Source organism: Oncorhynchus masou, chromosome 10 (genome assembly GCF_036934945.1).
Source record: "Oncorhynchus masou masou isolate Uvic2021 chromosome 10, UVic_Omas_1.1, whole genome shotgun sequence".
NCBI lineage: Eukaryota > Metazoa > Chordata > Actinopteri > Salmoniformes > Salmonidae > Oncorhynchus > Oncorhynchus masou.
Window position 1 is genome coordinate 23010177 of NC_088221.1, and position 21707 is coordinate 23031883.

General features: G+C 44.4%; 1 protein-coding gene across 12 annotated transcripts in view; it reads left to right on the forward strand.

Moving 5' to 3' along the window:
• Window positions 1-21707, forward strand: part of LOC135547355 (guanine nucleotide exchange factor DBS-like) — a 68925-nt gene that overhangs the window by 26195 nt on the left and 21023 nt on the right. For 10 of the 12 annotated variants that reach the window (XM_064976316.1, XM_064976314.1, XM_064976309.1 and 7 more), the window contains exons 2-6: window positions 5772-5855; window positions 6885-6999; window positions 13693-13783; window positions 21249-21368; window positions 21476-21592. In XM_064976316.1, coding sequence (XP_064832388.1) covers window positions 5772-5855; window positions 6885-6999; window positions 13693-13783; window positions 21249-21368; window positions 21476-21592 — 527 coding nt within the window. Of the gene's footprint in view, window positions 1-698; window positions 884-5771; window positions 5856-6884; window positions 7000-13692; window positions 13784-21248; window positions 21369-21475; window positions 21593-21707 lie in introns of those variants that run through there. The other 2 variants (XM_064976315.1, XM_064976318.1) reach the window with 2 other exon arrangements.

Consider the following 21707-nt stretch of genomic DNA (forward strand, 5'->3'; position numbering starts at 1 on the left):
GTGGGCAACGGGGGAGTTCACACCACACATTGGCATTCTCTCATGCAAACATGCACATACAGTACCAGTCAAACATTTGGACACACCTACAGTACTTGATGACAGATTTGCACACGAGCTGTCAAGGCAAAGGGTGGCTACTTTGAAGAATCTCAAATATAAAATATATTTGGATTTATTTAACACTTTTTTTTGGTTACTACATGATTCCATTGATTCCATATGTGTTATTCCATAGTTTTGATGTCTTCACTATTATTATACAAAGTAGAAAATAGTTTTAAAAAATAAAGAGAAACCCTTGAATGAGTAGGTGTGTCCAAACATTTGACTGGTACTGTCTGTTCATGTGGACCTATGCATGACAAATAGACACTCAGCCCAGCTAATCGATGGCTTGCGCCACACAAAAGACACAAGGCGTACACTATAACGCAACCAGCATGCTAGATCATCTATATGTTTCAATATTTTGCTTAATATTTGAATATATACTGTGTGCGAGTGTTTGCATGTGTGTGTGTGTGCTTGTGTGTATGAAAGAGAGCTCTGTGCAGTGCTACCCAGAGGCCAAGGCTGTCACTTGAAAGGTCCCCTCATGGCCAAACAAAGAGCCCTGTTGGGAAAGGGAGGAATGAGAATCTCCACAGCAGAGCTTCAATATTTGTGGTGTTTGTATGTAAGGGGAGTGTCTGTAGAGACAGAGTGTGAAACAGACAGTGACAGACATGACAGTGTGTGTTTTAGTATCAGGCTGAAACGATCGTCTCCACTATGAGTAGTACCTAGAGGAAGTGAGCCTGGCTCAGCATGGCCCTGAACCAAGTGTCCCTGCTCTGTCAGCACGTCAGTAACCTGTGGCTGAAGCTCCAGCACAGGACAGGTACTGGTTGGTCTTAATGTCTGTCTTTCGGTTGGTTTGTTGTCTGTCTCTGTCTACCAGTGTACATGTTACTTACAGTAGACGATGGACATTGTTGACGTGACATGCTGTTTTGGTGCTGTAATAATATTGACGTAGACTGTCTGTGCTGTACTAATGCTGACCTGACACTACTGGTTTTGTTTTTGTGAATAATGTAACATGTCAGTTTGGGGCAAGTCCGCTCTAACCACTAGGCTACCTGCCACCCCGAGCATGTGTTGGATGGTCATCTGAATCAGGGGTCGTTTGGCAGCTGGGGTGAAAGAGGAGCGATTACGATAGAGGAAACCAAGTCAAGATGTAACTTTAACACATACAGTTGAAGTCAGATGTTTACATACACCTTAGTCAAATACATTTAAACTCAGTTTATCACAATTCCTGACATTTAATCAGAGTAAAACGTCCCTGTCTTAGGTCAGTTAGGATCACCACTTTATTTTAAGAATGTGAAATGTCAGAATAATAGTTGAGAGAATCAATTATTTTGTTGTGGCTATTTTGCAACAACTTTGGAAGTATGTTTGGGGTCATTGTACATTTGGAAGACCCATTTGCGACCAAGCTGTAACTTCCTGACTGATGTCTTGAGATGTTGCTTCAATATATCCACATAATTTTCCTTCCTCATGATGCCATCTATTTTGTGAAGTGCACCAGCCCCTCCTGCAGCAAAGCACCCCCACAACATGATGCTGCCACCCTCGTGCTTCACAGTTGGGATGGTGTTCTTTGGCTTGCAAGCTTCCCCTTTTTCCTCCAAACGCAATGATGGTCATTATGGCCAAACAGTTCTATTTTTGTTTCATCAGACCAGAGGACATTTCTCAAAAAAGTACGATCTTTGTCCCCATGTGCGGGTGCAAACCGTAGTCTGGCTTTTTTATGGCGGTTTTGGAGCAGTGGTTTCTTCCCTGCAGAGCGATATAGGACTTGTTTTACTGTGGATATAGATACTTTTGTACTTGTTTCCTCCAGCATCTTCACGAGGTCCTTTGATGTTGTTCTGGGATTGATTTGCACTTTTCGCACCAAAGTACATTCATCTCTAGGAGACAAAACGCATATCCCTCCTGAGCGGTATGACGGCTGTGTTGTCCCATGGTGTTTAAACTTGCGTACTATTGTATGTACAGATGAACGTGGTACCTTCAGACATTTGGAAATTGCTCCCAAGGAGGAACCAGGCTTGTGGAGGTCTGCAAATGTTTTCCTCAGATCTTGGCAGATTTATTTTGATTACACCTCCAATTGACTCAAATTATGTAAATTAGAATTTTCCAAGCTGTTTAAAGGCACAATCAACTTAGTGTATGTTAACTTCTGACCCACTGGAATTGTGAAACAGTGAATTAAAAGTGAAATAATCTGTCTGTAAACAATTGTTGGAAATTACTTGTCATGCACAAAGTAGATGTCCTAACCAACTTGCCAAAACTATAGTTTGTTAACAAGAAATGTGTGGAGTGGTAGAAAAATTAGGTTTAAAGACTCCAACGTAAGTGTATGTAAACTTCCTACTTCAACTGTATCAAAGCCACAGGCTGAGAGAAGGACAGTGTACCGTCTAGCCATACTCCCAAGTACTTGTATGAGGTGACTACCTCAAGCTCTAAACCCTCAGAGGTAGTAATCACACCTGTGGGGAGAGGGGCATTCTTCTTACCAAACCGCATTACCTTTGTTTTGGAGGTGTTCCGAGCAAGGTTAAGGGTAGAGAAAGCTTGTTGGACACTAAGAAAGCTTTGTTGTAGAGCATTTAACACAAAATACAGGGAGGGGCCAGCTGAGTATAAGACTGTAACGTCTGCGTATAAACGGATGAGAGAGCTTCCTACTGCCTGAGCTATATTGTTGATGTAAATTGAGAAGAGCGACTTTATACACGGCACTCTTTGAAAGAGGTGGTTAGCAAACCATGCCAAAGACCCCTCAGAGACACCAATACTCCTTAGCCGCCCCACAAGACATATCAAAAGCTTTGGCCGAGTTAATAAGTATAGCAGCACAACATTGCCTAGAATCAAGAGCAATGGTGACATCATTGAGGACCTTCAAAGGTTGCAGTGACACATCCATAACCTGAGCGGAAACAAGATTGCATACCCGAGAGAATAATATAGACATCAAGAAAGCCAGTCAGTAGACTATTGACAAGTTTTTCCAACACTTTTGATCAACAGGGCAAAATAGAAATAGGCCTATAACATTTAGAATCAGCTTGATCTCCCACTTTAAATAAAGGATGAACCGTGGCTGCCTTCCAAGCAATGGGAACCTCCCCAGAAAGGAGAGACAGGTTAAAAAGGTCAGAGATAGGCTTGGTGATGATAGGAGCAGCAACCTTAAAGAAGAAAGGGTCTAAACCATCTGACCCACATGTTTTTTTGGGGTCAAGTTTAAGGATCTCCTTTAGCACCTCGGACTCAGTGACCACCTGCAGGGAGAAACTTTGTAGTGGGGCAGGGGAAAAGAAGGAGAAGCTCCGCGGATAGTCACATTAGAAGGGCTGGGAGATGAGGAAATGTTGGACAGGCAAGGAGGTATGGCTGAGTCAAATAGGAATCCTGACTTAATTAAGTGGTGATTAAAGAGCTCAGCCATTTGCTTCTTGTCACATCGTCAAACATTAAGGGACATGGGCAGCTCTGAGGAGGAGGGTTTGTGTTGACATAGTGTGGAAGTGACAGAAACACACCCAGGAAGCTCAGAGAAAAGTGAATATTACTCTCTGTAGATCATCCCTTTAGCTCACTGGAGAAGAAGGGATGTGATGAAGGGAGATGGAGAGACAGACATGCTCCTAGACATTCTCTACTTCAGAACATTTTACTGTGAGAGTGTTGCGTAACAGCAGTGCTCCTTTACCTTGAAACCGATGTCCTGTCCCGAAAGGAAGGCTTGGCCACTGAATAATTCAGGAGACGAGAGAGTGGTTATCTCTGGTTAGTATCTGACATGACATCCTTGAGATAAACAGTGTTGTGTCCCTAGAAAGTCTGCCAGGCTCGTTTCTAACGTTACATTTACAGTTTAGTCATTTAAGAGTTAACGTCTGCTCAATATCTTTCTATCTGTGTCTGTGGTCTGTGTGTGTGTGTAATATAATCCTATAGTGTAGAGCATCACTGTGGCTTTCTGTTCCATCGATCTGTTGTGCTCTGTACTGTTAGGGCCTCAGTCTCAACAGTATGTCTTTTGCCAGACTCCCACTGTATTGGCACTGCTCGCATAAAGAGAACTGCTTGATCCCACCTTATAACTAACTATATGTCGCTGTTTAGAAATGGATGCAGACGAACCTATTTTTGGGACTGGCTGGGAGCATGGGTATAGTATGTTCTGTATGTAACCATCTTGTTTGAGTTTCTAGGATCCATGCTATTAATGTATGTCATCCAGGGACAGGATGTGAACACACATACGCACAGGCACACTTTATTGTAATACTCTTATCAATGATTTATTTATATATTATACAGTTGCAACCTACTAGCATACCAAACTAGAGCTATTTGTACACAGTTACAGAGACTAGAGACTCCTGGTCAATAGTTCAGCTCAACTGCTCTTCTGGTAAATCATTGATACCGATTCAACCCCAAACCCCTCACAGCAAAGTCAGCACAAATACGGTATAATCCTTAGAGTGAGGTGGATTATACTGTATAATATAGAAATACATAATTGATAGAGTATTATGCTACCAGATGTCCTTACAAATGGACAACAGAAATATTAGCCAACAGCTCCGCACATCCTGTGAACTGGACATATACCACATATTAGTTATAGAGGCAGTACACACCTTCAGGTACTACAGAGCAATAACGGTACCAGTGGCGGCTGCTGATGGGAGGACGGCTCATAATAATGGCTGGAACGGAGTAAATGGAATGGCATCAAACCATGTGTTTTGTATTTGATACCACTCCACTGATTCCGCTCCAGCCATTACCACGAGCCTGTCCTCCCCAATTAAGCTGCCACCAACCTCCTGTGATTGAAAGATGTCTGTTCTGCTTTTAGGAAATTGCATTTCTAGGTAGAAATATGCTGACTGAAGAATGGGCGATTTGGGGATGCTTCAGTGTCTCTGAATTACTTTTGTTCCTGTGTACCAGCAATGATTACGAACCTACTGGAGCCATTCCCTCCCTGCTGACCTGGGCCTCTGAGTCAAAGCAGCATGTCTTGTCACCCCATCTCCACCTTCACTGCCTGGCTGGGGCTGCCTGGCTGGGGCTTGCCTGGCTGGGGCTTGCCTGGCTGGGGCTGCCTGGCTGGGGCTTGCCTGGCTGGGGCTGCCTGGCTGGGGCTGCCTGACTGGGGCTTTCCTGGCTGGGGCTGCCTGGATGGGGTTTGCCTGGCTGGGGCTGCCTGGCTGGGGCTACCTGGCTGGGGCTGCCTGGCTGGGGCTGCCTGACTGGGGCTTTCCTGGCTGGGGCTTGCCTGGCTGGGGCTGCCTGGCTGGGGCTGCCTGGCTGGGGCTGCCTGACTGGGGCTATGCTGACCCCTGCAAAGGAGGCCCATTATCAAATGATTTGAGTACCAATGATGGGAGTTTGTGGGGGGATAGAGCTGGGAAGGCAGTGAATGGCTGGGGCTTTTATCTGAAAACTTGTTTCATTAATGGTGGGTCAGGACCCAAATCATTTGTAGCATTCTGCTCTCTGGTCTGCTCATAACGTATATACAGGCTATACAGGCTGTAATAACTTAATGTTCTGTTTTTGTGTGAGTATGTCTAGCTCTTTCATACTTTTGCGATGGTTCTTTCATTCAATGCGATATATTTTGTCCTGACTGTGACTCTGACTGTGTTGTTGCTCTGCTGCTCCTCCAGATGAGATCATGCAGCAGGAGAGCAGTCCCCTCTGTGCCATCGACATCACCCCTGACCTCAGGAAGCAGTTTGCCTACCTCTCAGGTAACACTTCCTGTCTATGTCTCTGCCTGTCTGCTTGCCATAATACAGATGTCTGCTATAACAGGACTGTACTGTTCTTCTACATGATATAGTTCAGATGAACTGTCTGCTTCACCCCTTAGATTTGCCATTCAAATTTCTCCTCTCCTGTGTTCCTGCTCATCATTCTTTTCCTCCGTGTTAGTCCGGCTACTGTACACTGGGGCTCATTTTCTTCACGACTCTGTGTTTGTTTAGTGTGTATTTACATACGTGTTAATCAGTTTCTGTTGCGTATGAGCCAAATATAGAGTTTCTGTTTTTCCAGTTGTCTTGTCAATTCAGTGTGTCTGTACTGCATGCATACTAGAAGCTTTACGGAAATCTAGGTTTGTGAGCAGACTTCCACAAATGTTACTTAATTGAAAAACAAAATGGATAATATAACGGATATTATTTTGGCAATGATTCCTTCACCACTGCATTCACCTCATTGAATAGATTACCCCCACCCCCAACACACACACACTTTCCCCCCTCTCTGTCCCCTTCTATGTTCTGCATGGAAGGTCACCTTGGGGACTGTCGGCGTCCATTTTGCGGAGAGGTTGCCTCTTCTCAGATGCAGGAGAGTCAAAACAGACAGTGAAACGATGACCGAGCATTTGCTGTTGCTAGGGTGATAATAGAAGAGGGAAAAGCAGACATTGATATTCTCATCACATGGGCTAATAGTACAGCTGCTCACAGGCATGTGTGTTTGTGTGACTATTTCCCCCATTTTCTAAGTGTATGTCGGTGTGTGTTTAAATACTGCAGAAGATACCCGTCTTTCTCGCCCTCATCTCTCTCTTTTTCGCCGTGTGTTGCTTTCTTTCTCTCTCACTTGAACCTATCGCCTTATCAAAACAGTCTGGTTTGCCAGTTCCACTGGCACCCTCTTGTGGTAATCCTTGTTGAAGTCGTGTCAAGCAAATTACAAAGGAATGTGACTGTCTTCTCAGTTCCAGTGAACTCTCTGTTCTTAACTCTTCTATGTCTCTTTCCCAGGGGGCCGAGGGCAGAACGGCAGCCCCATCATTGTGTTCCCAGAGTTTCCTGCATTCGGAGAAATCCAGGAGAGGGAGTTCCACAACGTGCTCACATACCTGACCAGCATCCCCAGGTGAGATTCTACATAACACATACACACCATTGCTTCTTCAGACACTTCCTGAGTCCGAGCTCCCTACATGTATTATTCCCATGGTAACCAGTCAGATCAGTCTATTTTACAGGAAGGCAACTAAGGAGAGGCAGATGAATATTGAACATGCTAGGGGGAATTTAGGAGAAATCAGATGAATGTAGAATTTGGTAACATCTACTGCAGCTTAAACTTATTTTTGTGTGTGTAAGATTCTAAATGCTTTATTAGCAATATAAACCATTATACAGACAATAGATAGACCCACACACAAATCGATGGCATCAGACCTGCTCAGACCTACGTTCCCACTGCTTCCAGTTCCAGTGCTTGTAAGACTACTTCATATGACCTCAAATTGCGCTGTTTTGTGTCTCTGTAGCCCATATTTTTTCAATATTTAAATAATAATGCATTTGATTCATCCACAATTGTTTTTCTCATGTATAATAAATTCTGAACATAGTTTGTATTTGATGAAGCGTAGATGTTCGTTAACTGTCATTCGTTATGTTCCAACACTCCCTCCATCTTGTGGCAATAAATAGTTATTTTTAGGTCTTGGTTCCAATAGTTTATATTTTTTCTAAGAGATCGTCAGTTGGATAGGCTTTCTGCAAGGTTTTATTATATCTTAGCTGTCATATGAGCATCATTTTCTGACTCATAAAATTCACTCAACATTGCTCTGATGTCCAAAAGACTTCAGATCGAACTTTTGTGATTTAAAACTTTTAAGTTGCATGTATTTGAACATGTCAACTTTGTCATATTGTTATAGGGTTCTTAACTATGAAGTGAATGGTATTAAATCAAATCAAAGTTTATTTGTCACGTGTGCTGAATACTTACAGTGAAAGGCTTACTTACAGGCTCTAACCAATAGTGCAAAAAAGGTGTTCGGTGAACAATAGGTAGGTAAAGAAATAAAACAACAGTAAAAAGACAGGCTATATACAGTAGCGAGGCTATAAAAGTAGCGAGGCTACATACAGACACAGGTTAGTCAGGCTGATTGAGGTAGTATGTACATGTAGATATGATGAACAGAGAGTAGCAGTAGTGTAAAATAGGGGGTGGTGGGTTGGACACAATGCAGATTTCCCGGTTAGCCAATGTGCGGGAGCACTGGTTGGTCGGTCCAAATGAGGTAGTATGTACATGAATGTATAGTTAAAGTGACTATGCATATATGATAAACAGAGAGCATTAGTAGCGTAAAAGATGGGTTTGGGGGGGGTCACACAATGCAAATAGTGGCAGATGTGTTGCTACCTACCCTCACCACCTAGAGGCGGCTCGTCAGGAAGTCCAGGATCCAGTTGCAGAGGGAGGTGTTTAGTCCCAGGATCCTTAGCTTAGTGATGAGCTTTGAGGGCACTATGGTGTTGAATGCTGAAAACAGACACGTTAAAAGATTCTGGGATCATAAACTTCCTTGTTTACCATACAACAGGGAGTAGGACACCCTGTTGCTGGAGTGCTGCAGACACTTCATGTTTTAACTGACCTGGAAGACCAATTGTGTTGAATTTAGGCAATCCCTGAACTGATCACTTGGGTCAGTTGGTCAGGTTTGGCGCCTAGTTGGAACAAAATCATGCAGTACTGCAGCACTCCAGGAACAGGGTTTCCTACCCCTGCCATACAACATTGTTTATATTGCAGGTTCAGCTCATGGTATACCACATATTTTCAGTGCAAACCAAGTGTGTTATCCTCAGCTCTTATTGACTGCTGTATAGATATGGCCAGCAGGTGTCACTAGAGGGTCATATGCACTGAATGCTGCTTGAGGTAGAACCCTTTAACCACTGATCTCCCCCAATCCTAACCTCAACCATTGGGAGGTATTGTCTTCTTAGTCTTGTGTTTAGTGTGTCAGTGAGAGTGTTATGTAAATGGATGTGTCTGGGCTGTCCCCTGTAGAGATCTCTTAGTAGAGAGGGAGGAGAGGAGATCTCAATGCACTCCCCTAATTAGCTGGCCAATGCAATAACCCCAGCCTGTAATCATATTACTGCAGAATGTCTTTGTGTACTGAGAGACTGGTGATGGGGGAGGGGGGAGAATAAATGACCCCCGCCCCCCATCTCAATATCCTCCTCCCAGGGATTTCTGTCATCCTTTCCCTCTTTTTTCCCCCATCTTCCTTTTCTCTTCTCATCCTTTGCCCCATTCTCTCTGTTTCTCCAGATACCCTTCCTTCCTTGTATAGCTGTTTTCTCACTCATTCTTCTCTTCCTCACTCCATCCTTGTCCGTTGAGGCATGTAGTGGGTCGAAAATAGAAACTGCAGTGGTCCTGACTGTTTAAGTTTGAATAACGCATGCAGACAGCTGAGCTGCAGTACATGCGCGTGAATACACCAGCCAACAGAGAAGCTCTTACACCTACTCCTGCACCTAATCGTGGCGTACAGGGTTGAAACCACTTACACACCTGGTTCACATATTCACATACAGGGTTGAAACCACTTACACACCTGGTTCACATATTCACATACAGGGTTGAAACCACTTACACACCTGGTTCACATATTCACATACAGGGTTGAAACCACTTACACACCTGGTTCACATATTCACATACAGGGTTGAAACCACTTACACACCTGGTTCACATATTCACATACAGGGTTGAAACCACTTGAACACCTGGTTCACATATTCACATACAGGGTTGAAACCACTTACACACCTGGTCCACATATTCACATCACATTCTAAACTGGTGTAGAAGAGCTGTGTTGCAACCCCTGCATGGCTTCCTTCCTGTGACTCTTTGAGGTCACTGCTGACATCACAACCTTACAAAAAGTCAAAGTTGAGCTGATAGAAAGGGCCTGAGGCTAAAGCTGCTCAGAGCAGACGGACAGATGGCCAGGAATTCCTCAGGGCGGTTTTGTGTGTGTCTTGACCTTGAATACAGAACTATTCAATATGTTCCACTTCAATTTCAACCAGAATACATTTTGATAAATATATATATTCATGAAAATCATTTAAAATGAAGGTTTTTGGAGGGGGACTGCGGGTACATATAATTCCACAGTTTAAAATTCCTTTTGAAGGCATTCCCAATTTTGAGTTAATTTTCCTGTTCCTGGTCTGCCGATGAGGCATGGAATTTATCCGTATCCTAATCCCTTTTTCGCCTCCGGTGGGAAAAGCCTGTTTACACTGCGGATCGCCAAACACTCACTAAATTAATTAGCAGCCTGTGTCCTTGGGCAGACCAGGTTTCTCTCTCGCTCTTGCTCTCTCCAATCCTCTCTGGGTCTAGTTCAGAGTGGCTGCAGGTTGAGGTAGAACCTTGACAGGAGGATTTGAGAGTGACTGAAACTTGAAGAGCTCTTTTAAGAGCTTTTTTAAATCTGTTTTTAATTTGATTTACAGCCTGCCTGGCTTCAGGCAGTTAGAAGGGGTGGAGTATGGCATAGAGGGTGTGTGTGTGTGTGTGTGTGTGTGTGTGTGTGTGTGTGTGTGTGTGTGTGTGTGCGCGTGCGTGTGCGTGTGCGTGTGCGCGTGTGTGCGTGTGCGTGTGCGCGTGTGTGCGTGTGTGTGTATGTGCGCTTGTGTGTGTGTGCGCGCTTGTGTGCGCTTGTGTGCGCTTGTGTGCGCTTGTGTGCTTGTGTGTGTGTGCTTGTGCTCGTGCGAGCCCATGCAGAAATGGTGTTTTAAGCAATCCCATTCCACCACACAGCTAGCAGAGGTTCCACCAGCACCAGACAACCGCCGCAAGAAATCAAATTATTTAGACTCCTTCACAAATCAATTATAAACTCCACCATGAATATTTAAATTAATCTAATTTCACGTTCATTATTACTCAATGTGTTGCAGAAACTGCTTGTATGGCAGAAACAATCATATCCTAGAAGTGGTGAATGAATTCCTCTGTATATAGATCACCCTTTCTGGCAGTTTTTTAAATCTGAACCCTGAAATTGTACATACTTTTGATTAGTGAATGTGGACACCCCTTCAAATTAGTGGATTGGCTATTACAGGTGTATAAAATCGAGGACACCGCCATGCAATCTCCATCGACAAACACTGGCACTAGAATGGCCTTACTGAAGAGCTCAGTGACTTTCAACGTGGCAGCGTCATAGGATGCCACCTTTACAACAAGTTAGTTTGTCAAATTTCTGCCCTTCTAGAGCTGCCCGGGTCAACTGTAGGTGACCGTGTGATGTGGAAACGTCTAGAAGCAACAACGGCTCAGCCGAGAAGTGGCTGTCAGGCGAAAATTGTCAGTCCTCGGTTCCAACAGTCACTACCAAGTTCCAAACTGCCTCTGGTAGCAACGTCAGTACAAGAACTGTTATCAGGAGCATCATGAAATGGGTTTCCATGGCCGAGCAGCTGCACACAAGCCTAAGATCATCAAGCACAATGCCAAGCATTGGCTGGAGTGGTGTAAAGCTCGCCGCCATTAGACTCTGGAGTAACCGAAGCACGTTCTCTGGGAATTATTATTGTCTATTATTTATTGAACCTTTATTTAACTAGGCAAGTTAGTTGAAGAACAAATTCTTATTTATAATGACGGCCTGCCCCAGCCAAACCCGGAAGATGCTGGGCCAATTGTGTGCCGCCCTATGGGACTCCCAATCACGGCCAGATGTGATACAGCCTGGATTCAAGCCAGAGACTGTAGTGACGCCTCTTGAACTGAGATGCAGTGCCTTAGACCGCTGCGCCACTCGGGTTGGTAAATCGCACTTCACCATCTGACAGTCCGGTGGACGAATCTAAGTTTGGCGGATGCCAGGAGAACGCTACCTGCCCCAATACATAGTACCAACTGTCAAGTTTGGTGGAGGAGGAATAATGGTTTGGGACTGTTTTTCATGGTTCAGGCTAGGCCCTTTAGTTCCAGTCAAGGGAAATCTTAATGCTTCAGCATACAATGATATTCTAGACAATTCTGTGCTTCCAACTTTGTGGCAACAGTTTGGGGAAGGCCCTTTCCTGTTTCAGCATGACAATGCCCCCGTGCACAAAGCAAGGTCCATACATAAATGGTTTGTCGAGAACGGTGTGGAAGAACTTGACTGGCCTGCACAGAGCCCTGACCTCAACCCCACCGACTGCGAGCCAGGCCTAATCGCTCAATATCAGTGCCCGACCTCACTAATGCTCTTGATGGAAGCAAGTCCCCTCAGCAATGTTCCAACATCTAGTGGAAAGCCTTCACAGAAGAGTGGAGACTGTTATAGCAGCGAAGGGGAGGCCAATTCCATATTAATGCCCATAATTTTGGAATGAGATGTTCGACGAGCAGGTGTCCACGTACTTTTGGCCATACTTGTGTGTGTGGTTCTTTGTGTTCTGAGACTAAGTAGCAAGCCTAGTTTATTACAATCTATACTCTCTCTCTATCCCCCCCTCTCTTCCTCTCCCCCCCTCTCTTCCTCTCATACTGTCTTTCAGTATAAATCACTAAACCAATTCAGGCCTCATAAAGGTCCCAGTACTAGACCATCTCTCTTTCTTTTCTCTCTCCTTCTTTTTCATCCTTCCCTCCTCCTCCATCCCTCTCTCTCCCCTCCTCCTTCTCTGCTGCTAAAAAAGAACCGGTCTGCTCTTTTGAACGCTTGAGCAGGTGGGAGGGAGGGAGAGAATGCAGCTCCCCTCCTCTCCATCAGCCCATCCCCTCCCTCACATCCCCAGGTCTGCTGACTGGCCCCCGGGGCTGTCTGTCACCTCTTGGCCAAGCTGGGATTGGCTAGTGGCATGGCAGTTCCTGGCACATCATTGGTTGATCAGTGCAGTGGCAGTGGCTGGTTTCTGTGACTGTCTTGCTCTCCCTCCAACACAACACAGGCAGATCTGACTCTCAGGCATCTATTTTCCTCTCTTCTCTCCAGTTTCAATATGGAATTATTTATCCCTTTTTTTCTATTGGAGGATTTGGAATAGCAGAGTTGTTGTCGTGTGAGTAGGAGTGGAGACATTCTGTTCATCAGTTTGCTGTGACCAGGCAGTGTGTGTGTGTGTTTTGCTGCTGAGGTGTGAGTATTTGTGTCACCTCTAGAAGGTGTGTGTATAGTTGATTCTTCTGACTGGCTACATGTGGGATTGACTTTGATTCCTCTACCTGAACCCCTCTCATAAGACTACAGCGGTTTTAGGACGCTGGTCTTACAACTCTTTATCTGTGTGGATTGGACCAGTATCTTGAAGGTGTGTATAGTTGAACAAACCCTAGGACAGGGTTTTTAAAGCATCTTTACCTTGCCTGTACATAAGTGCACCAAGCTGAGGGTAGGTCTTTACTCAGGCCTGACTGATAGATACATTTTTACATTTAACATTTTAATATTTATCAGACGCTGTTTTCCAGAGACAGTAGATTGTATACATTTTATACTTGTCCCCCAGTGGGAATTGAACCCACAGCCCTGTCATTGCAAGCGCCATGCTCTACCAACTGAGCAGCATGGGACATCCAGTACTAGACATACTAGTGACACTCATCTCTATCCTCTCTCACCATTGTGGTTCCCTGTTAATTTATTCTCTGGTCATGTCCAGTCACTGTGGTCCTACTGAACCATATTCCCCTCTCTCCAGTCTTGTTATGGTCTTGTTATGGTCATGTGTGCAGTGGGGTCAGGTGTTAGTGGTTGTGTTGACCGGGATCCCATCTCTTTTTTTCCAGTCTGTCTGCGGCAGGAGTGGGTTTTATCCTGGTCATTGACCGGCGGCAGGACCGATGGGCGGCCGTCAAGGGGACCCTGCTCCGCATTGCAGTAAGTAACAGAGCGCGTGTGTGTGTCTGGCTCTATAAGGGGGAGTCTGTCTTTTGTGTCTATGCATCTGTTGTGTGTGAAATACATTTCTTTAATCATGTGTTGAGTGGAGCACCAGTTTTGTGAGGCCTCATCCTTACACTGTCAGCCCGAGGGCAGAGGGGGTTTGGCAGACAAGAGGTGTCAGAACAACCCCTCCTCTTCTCAGAGCTCCACATCTGTGCCACAAAGTAGGGATTAATATCACAACTGCCCTAGGGGGCAGATATGAAATATCCCCCCCCCACCCCCCCACCTACACACACACACACAGGCACCAGCCTATTCAGCCCACCAGCCTATACTCCCCTGCCGTGGGGGCAGAACAAACAGCCAAAACAAAGAGGACAAGAGAGCAATGAGAGGAGTGTTCTCCCTACATTACAACAAAGCATGCTGGAAGGATATGACAATGAGTGTCTTTTCAGTTTCACACTGTAAACCATGTTTTGATGAATACTGTATAGAACATTTGTAGATAAACTCACTCTATAGGAAAAACACTGACACTGACTTTAATGGATAAAGATGGAAAGAAATATTAGGGTCTGTGTGTTTCCCATGCTGTGGTAGTGATGAGGTAGCTGTTGTATCTCTCTCCAACCCACTAAACTCTCTCTCCTCATTTCACTCTCTTTATTTCAGCTACTATCTCTTTGTTCACATCTTCCTTCATCCCTTCTCTCTCTCTCCTCATTTAATTTATGTCACTTTACAGCGATAGTTTATCTTAATTCGACCAGTTTCTCAGAGCAGGAAAAAAATCCTGCAGCAACAAAAATGTGAATTATTATGTGGATTGTAAATAAAGAGCGACAGCCTTTCATTATTTAGTCTCATGCTAGTGACCATGACTGATTTCAAATGTGAGTTGGTATCGGGGTGTGGTTTGATGTGGGTGTCTCGTGTGTGTTCACAGGTGGTAAGAGTTAGCCAAATTATTTAGGCAATTAGCTTCAGCCGGTTGGTGTGGCAAAGTTGGTTTGACTTTTGATAGCCTATCTCTGGGTATAGTTAGGGACAGTCAATAAATAACACAATGTAAATGGTACAATATGTTCATGTTGCACATATTTTAGTTGTCTCATTAAATGCTTTCAATATTTGTATATGAATTTCTACAATTTATAGTTGGTTTGAGGTTTTTAAGTCATTGAACTTTGGAGCTATTGACCTTTTAAAATATTGTCCCATATACATTGTTTAATTTACTGATGGTCCCTAACTAGCCCCATAGGGAAATCAAATGTCACACCAAATTGACCATGGGCATTACAATCGGGGCATGTGAAGCTGCGCGCCGAATTGATTGGGTGCTGCCAGGTGTGGGTGCTGCCAGGTGTGGGCATGTGGGCAGGATTAAACTATACCCAACCTAGGAAAACTGTTATGGTACCCTTCATTCTGTTCCAGGGACCCTTCATTCTGTTCCAGGGACCCTTCATTCTGTACAGTACCCTTCATTCTGTTACGGGAACCCTTCATTCTGTTACAGGAACCCTTCGTTCTGTTACGGTACCCTTCATTCTGTTACGGTACCCTTCATTCTGTTACGGTACCCTTCATTCTGTTAGGGGAACCCCTCATTCTGTTACGGTACCCTTCATTCTGTTACGGTACCCCTCATTCTGTTACGGTACCCCTCAAGCTGTTACGCTACCCCTCATTCTGTTAGGGGAACCCCTCATTCTGTTAGGGGAACCCCTCATTCTGTTACGGTACCCTTCATTCTGTTACGGTACCCTTCATTCTGTTACGGTACCCCTCATTCTGTTACGGTACCCTTCATTCTGTTACGGTACCCCTCATTCTGTTACGGTACCCCTCAAGCTGTTACGCTACCCCTCATTCTGTTAGGGAACCCCTCATTCTGTTAGGGGAACCCCTCATTCTGTTACGGTACCCTTCATTCTGTTACGGTACCCCTCATTCTGTTACGGTACCCCTCATTCTGTTACGGTACCCCTCAAGCTGTTACGCTACCCCTCATTCTGTTACGCTACCCCTCATTCTGTTACGGTACCCTTCATTCTGTTACGGTACCCCTCATTCTGTTACGGAACCCCTCATTCTGTTACGGTACCCCTCATTCTGTTACGGTACCCCTCATTCTGTTACAGGAACCCCTCATTCTGTTACGGGAACCCCTCATTCTGTTACGGTACCCCTCATTCTGTTACGGTACCCCTCAAGCTGTTACGCTACCCCTCATTCTGTTACGGTACCCTTCATTCTGTTACGGTACCCCTCATTCTGTTACGGTACCCCTCAAGCTGTTACGGTACCCTTCATTCTGTTACGGTACCCCTCATTCTGTTACGGTACCCCTCATTCTGTTACGGTACCCCTCATTCTGTTACGGTACCCTTCATTCTGTTACGGTACCCTTCATTCTGTTACGGTACCCTTCATTCTGTTACGGTACCCTTCATTCTGTTACGGTACCCTTCATTCTGTTACGCTACCCCTCATTCTGTTACGGGAACCCCTCATTCTGTTACGGTACCCTTCATTCTGTTACGGTACCCCTCATTCTGTTACGGTACCCCTCATTCTGTTACGGTACCCCTCATTCTGTTACGGTACCCTTCATTCTGTTACGGTACCCTTCATTCTGTTACGGTACCCTTCATTCTGTTACGCTACCCCTCATTCTGTTACGGTACCCCTCATTCTGTTACGCTACCCCTCATTCTGTTATGGTACCCCTCATTCTGTTACGCTACCCCTCATTCTGTTACGGTACCCTTCATTCTGTTACGGTACCCCTCATTCTGTTACGGGAACCCCTCATTCTGTTACGGTACCCTTCATTCTGTTACGGTACCCCTCATTCTGTTACGGTACCCCTCATTCTGTTACGGTACCCCTCATTCTGTTACGGTACCCCTCATTCTGTTACGGTACCCCTCATTCTGTTACGGTACCCTTCATTCTGTTACATAACTTTTTTTCCTATCATCTCGTAAATCACAGTTTTGAGTGAGACTGACTTGAGTGATCAAACTAAGATCGACGTGTTGGTAGTTTAGCAACAAAACCAACGTGTGCGGCAATGCAGACAGGGTTGGCTTAGATTGTTCATAACAGGTCAACTATATTTCGTCTCCAAATGTTTGTTGAAAACAAACACATTTGCACAATGATCACTTGTCACTCAAATACATCGTTACAGTTGTTGGTTAGCTAACTAGCACATTTTTGCCATATTAGCATAGACTTGACATCAGTCAAACACCTCAAAACAAGACATCAATAATAAAATACTGAAACGAGCCACCTACGATTCCCCACGTCATCTTCTTGTCATTGTTGCCGGATATGACTGTTCAGAATCATACCAACTCACGCCTTGCAGCCACATCCATGTGTGCGCATATAGCAGATCTGTATATCACCCCTTATCTTTCCATTGCTCTATCCCTTAGGCCTTTGTGGTTCAGAATGAGGAGAATGTGTAAAAGGAGGATATAAAAATGAAAAGATGATCGAGGGAGTCTTTTCTCTCTTTCTCTTCCTCTTAGAAAACACAGCCTGTTGTTTCCTCTCCAGTCACAACTCACTGTTTCCTGCTTGATGAATACAGTGTGTGAGCTGTGAGGGATATTCTCTCTGCTTTGGTGATTGGCTTTCAAAGTGTGTTTGTTTATTTGTGCTGAGTTGATACATGGTTTGAGCACTTTCTAGTTCGTCCATTAATAGCACAGGATTTCCAATGGCTTTATCTTTGTTCAACACCACTTATAAGATCCTTCAGAACTTTATTAAGTAAGTAATAAATACGCATGATTCATATTGATTTGAATTAATACCTATATCCTAAGTGCTGTTTAACCCCATGTGACTGTATTCTTGGTTTCAGCACCACAGTTATGTGGACAGCTGTCCACACAGCTGTCTCACACACACAGAGGGGAAATAAGTAGAGGTCTATGGGTTCTCAGTTATTGACACGAAAGCCTCATCATAGAGTTTTTTTAATTTTTCCTTTATTTAACTAGGCAAGTCAGTTAAGAACAAATTCTTATTTTCAATGACAGCCTAGGAACAGTGGGTTAACTGCTTGTTCAGGGGCAGAACGACAGATTTGTACCTTGTCAGCTCGGGGATTTGCAACCTTCCAGTTACTAGTCCAACGCTCTAACCACTAGGCTACCCTGCCGTTTCACTGAACTGAAGAGAATGTGTGGGAGAGAGATGATTTCCTAGACAGGGGAAGATATATATATAGAGAGATGAATATGAACCCCCAGACTCCACTGGGACCTGGAATGCTCCCTCCCTCATTTCAAATTGAATCAAGCTTTATTAATCCCACAAGGGGGGGGACATTACAGCCTGACAGGCTGGTAATGGGAGGCACTCAGTCACCGCCAGAACAGTCACCTGTTCTGGATAGTTTCACCGCGCTGCTAAGTGCCGCACACACACACAGGCTGTGTAATGAACAGTAGTGAATGCTGGCATGAGTTGAGCCGGTACAATCACAACTATTGAAGACCTAATGATAAATCATATGAAGATAAACAACACAAATGCGTGTTAACAGGTACTGAGATGGAGCCTGGACTGTGAAGAGGGGGAGGTGTTGTCTCACATTAGTCATTGTATAGCCTCAACTATCATTCACCTCTTTGTTGTGGCTTTGTGGGTATATGTACAGTGAGGGGAAAAAAGTATTTGATCCCCTGCTTATTTTGTAGGTTTGCCCACTGACAAAAAAAAAATATCAGCCTACAATTTTAATGGTAGGTTTATTTGAACAGTGAGAGACAGAATAACAACAACAAAATCCAGAAAAACGCATGTCAAAAATGTTATAAATTGATTTGCATTTTAATGAGGCAAATAAGTATTTGACCCCCTCTCAATCATAGAGATGTCTAGCTCCAAGGGGTCTTTTATACAGGTAACGAGCTGAGATTAGGAGCACACTCGTAAAGGGAGTGCTCCTAATCTCAGTTTGTTACCTGTATAAATGACACCTGTCCACAGAAGCAATCAATCAATCAGATTCCAAACTCTCCACCGTGGCCAAGACCAAAGAGCTCTCCAAGGATGTCAGGGACAAGATTGTAGACCTACAGAAGGCTGGAATGGGCTACAAGACCATCGCCAAGCAGCTTGGTGAGAAGGTGACAACAGTTGATGCGATTATTCGCAAATGGAAGAAACACAAAAGAACTGTCAATCTCCCTTGGCCTGGGGCTCCATGCAAGATCTCACCTCGTGGAGTTGCAATGATCATGAGAACGGTGAGGAATCAGCCCAGAACTACACGGGAGGATCTTGTCAATGATCTCAAGGCAGCTGGGACCATAGTCACCAAGAAAACGATTGGTAACACACGACGCCGTGACGGACTGAAATCCTGCAGCGCCCGCAAGGTCCCCCTGCTCAAGAAAGCACATACAGTGGGGCAAAAAGTATTTAGTCAGCCACCAATTGTGCAAGTTCTCCCACTTAAAAAGATGATAAATGCCTGTAAGTTTCATCATAGGTACACTTCAACTATGACAGACAAAATGTATACTTATTTTCCACCATAATTTGCAAATAAATTAATTAAAAATCCTACAATGTGATTTTCTGGATTTTTTTTCTCATTTTGTCTGTCATAGTTGAAGTGTACCTATGATGACAATTACAGGCCTCTCATCTTTTTAAGTGGGAGAACTTGCACAATTGGTGGCTGACTAAATACTTTTTTGCCCCACTGTACATGCCAATGAACATCTGAATGATTCAGAGGACAACTGGGTGAAAGTGTTGTGGTCAGATGAGATCAAAATGGAGCTCTTTGGCATCAACTCAACTCGCCGAATTTGGAGGAGGAGGAATGCTGCCTATGTCCCCAAGAACACCACCATGAAGGTTCGAGTTGCCAAACGTCAGCCACAAAACCTTAATGATCTGCAAATAAGAATGGGACAAAATCCCTCCTGAGATGTGTGCAAACCTGGTGGCCAACTACAAGAAACGTCTGACCTCTGTGATTGCCAACAAGGGTTTTGCCACCATGTACTAAGTCATGTTTTGCAGAGGGGTCAAATACTTATTTCCCTCATTAAAATGCAAATCAATTTATAGCATTTTTGACATTTTTTTTGTTTTGTTCTGTCTCTCACTATTCAAATAAACCTACCATTAAAAGTATAGACTGATCATTTCTTTGTCAGTGGGCAAACGTACAAAATCAGCAGAGGATCAAATACTTTTGTTCCTCACTGTATCCAATGTTTTTGTTTGCGTGTGTGTGGGTGTGTACATCTTTGTGTATACTGTGATTCTTTGTCTGTCTGTGGGTGTCTAGGTTTTAATGAGTGTAGTGCATTGCCATGCATGGGTGGTTTTCAGACTGGGGGAGAAAGCAGCAGTTGTTTATGGTGTGGTCCCTAATTAAAAACCTATAGGGTTACTGTGGTTTCACTCACTCCCAAGAGACATACTGTCTACACTCTCACTCACCAGCCGTGTGTGTGTGTGTGTGTGTGTGTGTGTGTGTGTGTGTGTGTGTGTGTGTGTGTGTGTGTGTGTGTGTGTGTGTGTGTGTGTGTGCGTGCATGCGCCTGTCTGTGTCTACTGTTTTCGACCAGAACCAGTGGGCTATGACCACAAGTCCAGTCAGAAGGTGACAGTCGAACGGTTACAACTCTCATCTGGGAGTCAGAGTTGTTCCTTATATATACTGTCTCCGAAATCCACCCAACCACCTTTTTCGAACCAACTTCTACTGATTTCCATTACATTAATTTCTTCCTCTTCCTTGCTTGTCTCCATTGGATGTTTGGGTTTTGAATGGCCAGTCCCTTTCATAGTGACTGTCCTGCAATGTCAGAGGTCATTAAGAGCTCTCTCTAGTTGGGCTGCAGAGAGGAACAGTTTATTGATTCATTAATTCCATTAAGTTTGTGTATTCCCTACTGGTTGTTTGTTAATGAGGCAGATTCTTAGATCTGTCATTTCTGCTTAGGCCAGCGTTCTGTCTCTCTCCAATCAATCAAACCTGTGTGTGCGTGTGTGTGTACTACATTAGCTTACGCATTAATTCAGTAATGGGAGTTTGTCTCCACCGCCGGCTAAAGCCATAATATTGATCTCGCTGTGTCTTTATGTGTACAGTTTGAGTCTTACCTCACCAGAACGAGCTTCAGGGATGTACACTGTATGCTAATTTAGCTCCTGATTATAATGTCTGGGGGTCTGCTTTTTAATAGTCCCTGTCTGTCAGCTTTATTCTACCCTTAAAGAGTGTGTGTGTGTGTGTGTGTCTGTCTACAGGATGTCTCTTGCTTGTGGCTTGTCTAGACTGAGAGCTATGGTGGTTGCTGTCTGCTCCTGTATTTTTGAAGTCGTCCCAGTTCTCTGTTCATCCATCCTTCTCTTCTCCCCTCTCCCCTACCTTTCATCCCCTCTCACTGTGTAGGGTTCGTTCCCAGGGAACCTGCAGTTAGTTCTGGTATTGAGGCCCACCACCTTATTCCAGAGGACACTCTCAGACATCTTGTTCAAGTTCAACAAGGATGAGTTCAAGATGAAGGTGCCGGTAGGTACAGACAGCAGTCTACAGACGCGCACACATTCATAGACTGACTTTTGTATTGTCATTACTTCACAATTATGTTTTTCTATCCTAAATTGTTGCTTATATAGATGATTATGCTGAGTTCTGTGACTGAGCTCCACTCCTACATAGACCGGACACAACTGACTACTGAGCTGGGAGGAACCCAGGAGTACTGCCACGAGAAGTGGATCTCACACCGCACCGTGAGTATACACAAACACACACACACACACACACACACACACACACACACACACACACAGTGCAACAAATGCTGCAACAATGGCGCTGAAAGAGATGGTCGTCTCGCTTTAGGTT